The sequence below is a fragment of the Procambarus clarkii genome, chromosome 72 (genome assembly GCF_040958095.1).
Source record: "Procambarus clarkii isolate CNS0578487 chromosome 72, FALCON_Pclarkii_2.0, whole genome shotgun sequence".
NCBI lineage: Eukaryota > Metazoa > Arthropoda > Malacostraca > Decapoda > Cambaridae > Procambarus > Procambarus clarkii.
Genome location: NC_091221.1, coordinates 2514492 through 2523155, shown reverse-complemented (window position 1 = coordinate 2523155; position 8664 = coordinate 2514492). Strand labels below are relative to the sequence as shown.

The window sequence follows — 8664 nt, the reverse complement described above, 5'->3', positions numbered from 1 at the left end:
TGTATAATTTATACTAGATAGTTATATGCAATGTTAAGGATAAGAAATCACATAACATAATTTATTGTTTAGTAAAAACTGTAATATTATAGGTCTATCTGTAGCGTAAATGTTTTGAAGTTGGCCAAGTCTCGTTGGTTTTTTTTTTTACATATATGAGAGATGGTGATGGTTGTGGCCGGGCGCGGCAGCACCGTCGACAGGTGGGCGCGCGGCCACACCACCACCCTGGCTGGCACCACCTCCCACTTCTCTAAACTTCCTGCCTTTCCTCCTTATAATATTTTCGATACCGCCTGGCTAATCAAGTTACGTTGAGTAACCGAGTCACGCGGTGTCCAAGGCATAACATGTCCTTCTCTCCGTAATGGAGAAAAATGTACCTGGAAACAAGGAGCATTTGTGACGCATCCTGGTCTTCCCGCCACACTTTGGGGCCGAGATGCAGCACACTGGTGCCACCACCCGCCGCCTCTCACCTCACATACATCACCCCCCATGAATAAACTCTCCTCAACGCTGTAGAACTGTATGATATAGGTGTGTGAGTAAGGGTTGGGGCGTGTGGGTGAGCGCGTGGGCGGGGTGGGCGGCGTGTGGGCGGGGACGGGGTGGGCGGCGTGGCAACAGGGCGCACCGTGCGCGTCGTTGAGAGGTCCCCGTGCAAAAGTAATCACGTTGCTCGTTCGCCATTTGCAGTAACCGGCCCTTGTGTATGTGTTGTATTATACGTACAGACTAAATTATAAATCATCGGGAAAAGTTAGTAAGTTGACAGTTCATCAGTTGTGTAGCTTTATGCCAGTAGGTCGCTCTCGGTAGAAAAATAAGCCATTCAAGTGAAGGGTGGGTAAAAGGCGAGGTAAATACCAGGGTGGTGTGGAAGGGCGACGGAGCCGAGCCTTGCGAGGTTTATATGGTGGAAAAGAAGGTGTTGGCGGGAGCGGTATGGGCGGGCGTGGAGGAGGGCGCCGGAGTGAGGCGTGTGAGCCGGGTGGTAGGAGCCTCCTGCAGACATGTGCAGAAGTAGGCGTTGTCGCTGCCACTGTTTTGGCGGGAGAGGCTCCCTCCTCCCGTCACCAGCTGCTGGAGCATGTGGCCTCTCTCCTCTCCCACTCCTCTTCCAGCAGTCCTCGCCCTCCTTGGCTCTCCTCTCCTCTCCTCTCCCCGCCTCCACTCCTCGCCCCACTCCTGCCTCGCCTCCACTAATAAACCTCTCACCCTTTGACACATTGACACACTTCCCGACTGTCAACACCTTACACCCACTTGGTTAAGTGTCACTTAAGTGCTTATTATTGCATTAAGCACAATATTGTACGTTGATGAAATTGACTAAGCATATGTAATATATAATTTATGTCGTGTGAGTGTTATGACAACAGCCTGGAAAATGTTTTCAATTACTGTTTACATATGCACTAAATGGCACTGAATGTCACTATTTACATTCTATGGGGGATAAAAGTGCTGAGAAATTGTTACACTAAATCCCTAGTAAAGTGTCTACTCCTTACTAAGTTCCACTCTAACTAACTCTTACTATTTACAACCCTCACAACTCTTCATAATTATAATGTATAAAACACTGGAGCTGTTTTCCATAATTTGCACAAAACAATAACTCAATATAACAAGTTGTTTACATTCTATGCAGCTTGGAGTGAACCCCATACTTAAGGAGTTGAAGCAGTTTTAATGGCGTGAAGCAAGAATGTGTACACAAGTGACCTGGGCCACTGGCAGGTGTACACAAGGTGACCTGGGCCACTGGCAGGTGTACACAAGGTGACCTGGGCCACTGGCAGGTGTACACAAGTGACCTGGGCCACTGGCAGGTGTACACAAGTGACCTGGGCCACTGGCAGGTGTACACAAGGTAACCTGGGTCACTGGCAGGTGTACACAAGTGACCTGGGCCACTGGCAGGTGTACACAAGTGACCTGGGCCACTGGCAGGTGTACACAATGTGACCTGGGCCACTGGCAGGTGTACACAAGGTGACCTGGGCCACTGGCAGGTGTACACAAGGTGACCTGGGCCACTGGCAGGTGTACACAAGGTAACCTGGGTCACTGGCAGGTGTACACAAGTGACCTGGGCCACTGGCAGGTGTACACAAGGTGACCTGGGCCACTGGCAGGTGTACACAAGTGACCTGGGCCACTGGCAGGTGTACACAAGGTAACCTGGGTCACTGGCAGGTGTACACAAGTGACCTGGGCCACTGGCAGGTGTACACAAGGTGACCTGGGCCACTGGCAGGTGTACACAAGTGACCTGGGCCACTGGCAGGTGTACACAAGGTAACTTGGGCCACTGACAGGTGTACACAAGTGACCTGGGCCACTGGCAGGTGTACACAAGGTGACCTGGGCCACTGGCAGGTGTACACAAGGTGACCTGGGCCACTGGCAGGTGTACACAAGGTGACCTGGACCACTGGCAGGTGTACACAAGGTAACCTGGACCACTGGCAGGTGTACACAAGGTGACCTGGGCCACTGGCAGGTGTACACAAGGTGACCTGGGTCACTGGCAGGTGTACACAAGGTGACCTGGGCCACTGGCAGGTGTACACAAGTGACCTGGGCCACTGGCAGGTGTACACAAGTGACCTGGGCCACTGGCAGGTGTACACAAGGTGACCTAGGCCACTGGCAGGTGTACACAAGGTGACCTGGGCCACTGGCATGTGTACACAAGGTGACCTGGGCCACTGGCAGGTGTACACAAGTGACCTGGGCCACTGGCAGGTGTACATAAGGTAACCTGTGCCACTGGCAGGTGTATACAAGTGACCTGGGCCATTGGCAGGTGTACACAAGTGACCTGGGCCACTGGCAGGTGTACACAAGGTAACCTGGGCCACTTGCAGGTGTACACAAGGTAACTTGGGCCACTGGCAGGTGTACACAAGTGACCTGGGCCACTGGCAGGTGTACACAAGTGACCTGGGCCACTGGCAGGTGTACACAAGGTGACCTGGGCCACTGGCAGGTGTACACAAGTGACCTGGGCCACTGGCAGGTGTACACAAGGTGACCTGGGCCACTGGCAGGTGTACACAAGTGACCTGGGCCACTGGCAGGTGTACACAAGTGACCTGGGCCACTGACAGGTGTACACAAGGTGACCTGGGCCACTGGCAGGTGTACACAAGTGACCTGGGCCACTGGCAGGTGTACACAAGGTGACCTGGGCCACTGGCAGGTGTACACAAGGTGACCTGGGTCACTGGCAGGTGTACACAAGGTGACCTGGGCCACTGGCAGGTGTACACAAGTGACCTGGGCCACTGGCAGGTGTACCCAAGTGACCTGGGCCACTGGCAGGTGTACACAAGGTGACCTGGGTCACTGGCAGGTGTACACAAGTGACCTGGGCCACTGGCAGGTGTACACAAGGTGACCTAAGCCACTGGCAGGTGTACACAAGATAACTTGGGCCACTGGCAGGTGTACACAAGTGACCTGGGCCACTGGCAGGTGTACACAAGTGATCTGGGCCACTGACAGGTGTATACAAGTGACCTGGGCCACTGACAGGTGTACACAAGGTAACCTGAGCCACTGGCAGGTGTACACAAGGTAACCTGGGCCACTGGCAGGTGTACACAAGTGCCCTGGGCCACTGGCAGGTGTACACAAGGTAACCTGAGCCACTGGCAGGTGTACACAAGGTAACCTGAGCCACTGGCAGGTGTACACAAGGTAACTTGGACCTCTGGCAGGTGTACACAAGGTAACCTGGGCCACTGGCAGGTGTACACAAGGTAACCTGGGCCACTGGCAGGTGTACACAAGGTAACTTGGACCTCTGGCAGGTGTACACAAGGTGACCTGGGCCTCTGGCAGGTGTACACAAGGTGACCTGGGCCACTGACAAGTGTACACAAGGTAACCTGGGCCACTGGCAGGTGTACACAAGTGACCTGGGCCACTGGCAGGTGTACACAAGGTGACCTGGGCCACTGGCAGGTGTACACAAGGTGACCTGGGCCACTGGCAGGTGTACACAAGGTGACCTGGGCCACTGGCAGGTGTACACAAGGTGACCTGGGCCACTGACAAGTGTACACAAGGTGACCTGGGCCACTGGCAGTTGTACACAAGGTAACCTGGGCCACTGGCAGGTGTACACAAGTTGACCTGGGCCACTGGCAGGGGTACACAAGGTAACCTGGGCCACTGGCAGGTGTACACAAGTAACCTGGGCCACTGGCAGGTGTACACAAGTGACCTGGACCACTGGCAGGTGTACACAAGGTGACCTGGGCCACTGGCAGGTGTACACAAGGTAACCTGGGCCACTGGCAGGTGTACACAAGGTAACCTGTGCCATTGTCGTGTACACGAGGTAACCTGGGCCACTGGCAGATGTACACAAAGTAACCTGGGCCACTGGCAGGTGTACACAACGTAACCTGGGCCACTGGCAGGTGTACACAAGATGACCTGGGCCACTGGCAGGTGTACATGAGGTAACAAGTAATTACCTAAGTGTATTTACAGGATAAAAGATACGATCGTGGTGTCCCATCTTTCCAGTACTCATTGTCACATAATGCTTTTAAATTACTGACAATTTTGGCCTCCACCACCTTCTCACCAAACATGTTCCAACCGAACAAATCCACAAGGGCCATGATGAGAGTTCGAACCTACACGTGGGAATGTTCCCAGCTGCGCCTCGTTTAGCTGTGCCATGACATGCCTTGTGGATTTGTTCTTTTGATATATCACACTATTGGGTCATTCCATGTGAATGCACCATAGGCCTCCCACTCAACCCTTTCTGAATCTAATGAAATTTTGTAATAAAGTAGCCCTAGACCCCAAATGAAATTGTGCAAAATATTAGAGCTCAATCTGCTTTGGTTCTTAATAATAGGTCCATGTTCAATGGGCTCTCATCCCGTTAATGCGTACATATCGTAAAAACGGCCAACTTTGACCCTTTATCAAATCACGTCTAGTGCTAGCCCAAAGAGGTGTGAAATTTGGCATACCAGGACAGCTTTTGGTGCGGAATGCAGCAGTGTAATAAAGAAAGTAGTTTGAGTAGCCATTCAGCTACCAATCCATGCTAAAATCACTGCTAAATTTTGTCGAGAGAAATTTGGACCCTAATTCGGAGACCACTTACTCATCACCAAGAGGTCTAAACGCCATGATCTTTTGCAACGATGTATAACAAGCACAATATTATGCAGTGATGCAATAGCAACTCTGTTGTATCCATATGTCCAGAGGTGCCCCACTTTGAAAGTTGGCCAAAATAAATTTTGGTGCAAAACTAGCCAACTTTCAAGGCAAAAATTTCAATAAGCGGCAATCCCAATTTGATTTTGAATGACACCATTGGATAGAGCAAATTCTTCTGTACAAGAGTAACTTTTATTTAGGTTGGGATCTGAATTCCTAGTTCAGTCAGAGGACTCTGAAAATGACATACCTTGGTGCGATATCGAAAAAATCAAATTATGATTCTCCATCTTCTTTGTGCACTGATCATGACTGTTAGCAAATTGATATCCAAACTGATTGGAAAATTTTTAAACTTCATTGGGTAGAACATATTTTGGGTGTGATTCAGAATTATTATTAAACAATCAGTGCTATTTTAGGTTCCTGTTCTATATTTATCTTTACATCTTTGTAGTATCGTGTCAGCAGGTCAAACATTAATGTTTACTTATTTGTTTTTTTTTACTTGCAATAAATACACAAATAAATAAAAAGCAATATTAATATTAATGTATTACAGGTCTCACTTTAAATTACTGTATTCGGTTAGTTAAATAATTTGATTTGAATTCGATTACAGATACGTCATGAATCAGGAATCCATTGGTTTATTGCCATGTGCTATTGCTAGCTATGAGCATGACACTCTTCTGAGTGTCACTTGACAACCTACACTCCCAATAAACACTTGAAGTTTCTAAAACAGTATAGTGCAGAAGATCAAAAACTGATAGCAAAGCGAAGTGAACTGAACTTGGATGGAGAATCTCAAGTATGCTTCCATCATGAAGCTTTGCTGTTGACGAAATTTGAATTTTTGCAAAAAACTTGTTGCAATCCCTTCAAGAAGAAATGCCATGTAAAGCAAAAAGATTTGCGACCAGTCACAGTAGCTATTGCAGAGAAAATGTCAGATATGCTGAAAGTCAGTATTAAGCCTGGCCAAAAGTTGTGCACATCATGCAGAAAGGAATTCGACAGTAAGCAGTTGAGTCCAGCTCTACTGAATCTGATGAGCCCTGCTGATAATATGGAAATCTGTGAAAGTGTAAACACAAGTTTATCAGTATTAGGCATCTCACCTATTAAATATCAACGAGTTAGTTCAAGGGATACGCTTTGCATGGTTATGCAAAGCGTAAGATTAGCCAAGCACAGGGAATAATTACTGAGCAGATTGCTGCAATTAGAAATATTGATTGCCAAAACCTGTTGGTACCAAGCTCTAGCCAACAGTGCACAAATTGCCAAGACTTCAATAAACTCATTGAAGAAATGAAGCTAAAATTCCATGTAGCAAAGCGCCAAGAAAAAATACAAATCCTAACCCTCGTGCCACAAAGCTCAAAAAGACAATGGAGCAATTCAAAGTTTCAGAATACTGTACATGGTTTGCGAAGCCAGGAAGCTGAAAGAAGAACAGGGAATACTAGCAATTCCTAAGAAAATGCAGGGCAAGTCAGTTCCTGAGGAAGTGAAGGAAAGGGTGGTACAGTTTTTTGAGGGTGAAGAATTTAGTCGAATGTGTCCATGAAAGAATGGAAAGCAAAAATGTCATGATCAGTGCACAAAGAAGATGGAGAATCATAATTAGATTTTTTCGATATCGCACCTAGGTATGTCATTTTCAGAGTCCTCAGCTGAACTAGGAATTCAGATCCCAACCTAAATAAAAGTTACTCTTGTACAGAAAAATCTGCTCTATCCAATGGTGTCATTCAAAACCAAATTGGGAATGCTGCATATTGAGATATTTTGCCTTGAAGTTTGGTTAGTTTTGCACCAAAATTTTTTTTTGGCCAACTTTCAAGTGGGTCACCTCTGGACATAGGATACAACAGAGTTACTATTGCATCACTGCATAATATTATACTTGTTATACATCATTGCAAAAGATCATGGCGTTTAGACCTTTTGATGATGAGTAAGTGGTCTCCGAATTGGGTTCCAAATTTCTTGCGACAAAATTTGGCAGTGATTTTAGCATAGATGGATAACTGAATGGCCACCCATACTGCTTTTTCGATTACACTACGTTATTCTACACCAAAAGTTGTCCTGGTATGTCAAATTTCACACTCCTACAGGCAATAGAAGTGATTTAACAAAGGGTCAAAGTTGGTCATTTTTGTGGTATTTACGCATTAACGGGATGAGAGCCTATTGAATATGGACCTGTTATTTAAGAACCAAAGTAGATTGAGCTCTAATATTTTTGCAAAGTGTCATTTGGGGTCTAGGGCTATCTTACTACAAAATTTCATGGCATTTGAAGAGGGTCGAGTGGGGGGCCATAGGTGACTTTTTGTTGATTTGAGATGGAATGACCCTATTGTGATTTCTGTGTGTATTGTTCTGTCTACCATTCTGTTTGCAAAAGTGAATTTAATTATATTTCTTCGGCAGCTTTGTTTAGTAGTTTAAATTTATGAACTCTTGTTCATGAAGTTCCTGGTTCCCAGGAATTTTTCCCCTATCAATTTTATCGATTTCCATTACTATTTTGTACATAGTGATCATATTGCTTCTTATTCTTTTATCTTCTAGTTTTGGCATATTTAATGCCTCTAACCTCTCCTTGTAGCTCTTGTCCTTCAGTTCTGGAAGCCATTTAGTTACATGTCTTAGCACCTTTTTCAGTTTGTTGATGTTCTGCTTAAGATATGGGCACCATGCAACCGCTGCATATTCCAGCTTTGGTCTAACAAAAGTTGTGAACAATTTTGTTAGTATTTTGCCATCCATGTATTTAAAAACAATTCTGAAGTTAGAAAGTGTAGCATAGACTACACTTACACAAGAAAGGGGGCTGACAGCTGAGTGGACAGCGCTTCGGATTTGTAGTCCTGAGGTCCCGGGTTTGATCCCTGGTGGAGGTGGAAACAAATGGGCAGTTTCTTTCACCCTGATGCCCCATTTACCTAGCAGTAAATAGGTACCTTTGAATTAGACAGCTACTACGGGCTGTTTCCTGGGGTGTGTGTAACAAAAAAAAAAAAAAAAAGAGGTCTGGTCGAGGACCGGGCCGCGGGCACACTAAGGCCCGAAATCATCTCAAGATGACCTCAAGATGATAGGCTTCTTGCACAATGTTCTTTATGTGGTCCTCAGGTGATAGTTTTCTATCTAGAACCACCACTAGCTCTCTTTATCTAGCATCTATATTACTGGTATGTTTGGGGGGTTTGGCCTCTTCCTATATTGATTTCATTTTTGTGTCTTTTGGTCTCTGGTCTCTGGCCCGCTCGCAATTTCTGTTAAACCAGTCCTGTTTCCTAGTTCCGCATCTCTGGTTTGGTATATATTTTTTGGGGGGCCTTTATCATATACAGTATATCACAAAACTTGACATATATCTCATTTACCTCCTTGCCTAACAGCAAGTCTTCAGATTCCATTAAGAAATTTCTAAGT

The 8664-nt window shown here is 46.5% G+C and overlaps 1 protein-coding gene across 17 annotated transcripts in view; it reads left to right on the top strand.

The window, feature by feature from the left end:
* The first annotated feature begins 609 nt into the window (after positions 1-609).
* The window catches only part of LOC123773598 (heterogeneous nuclear ribonucleoprotein Q), a 236569-nt gene continuing 228514 nt past the window's right edge, over positions 610-8664 (top strand). For 11 of the 17 annotated variants that reach the window (XM_069312330.1, XM_069312315.1, XM_069312327.1 and 8 more), the window contains exon 1: positions 888-1026. In XM_069312330.1, coding sequence (XP_069168431.1) covers positions 917-1026 — 110 coding nt within the window. In that variant the 5' untranslated portion in view covers positions 888-916. Of the gene's footprint in view, positions 767-887; positions 1027-1253; positions 1273-8664 lie in introns of those variants that run through there. The other 6 variants (XM_069312317.1, XM_069312323.1, XM_069312316.1 and 3 more) reach the window with 4 other exon arrangements.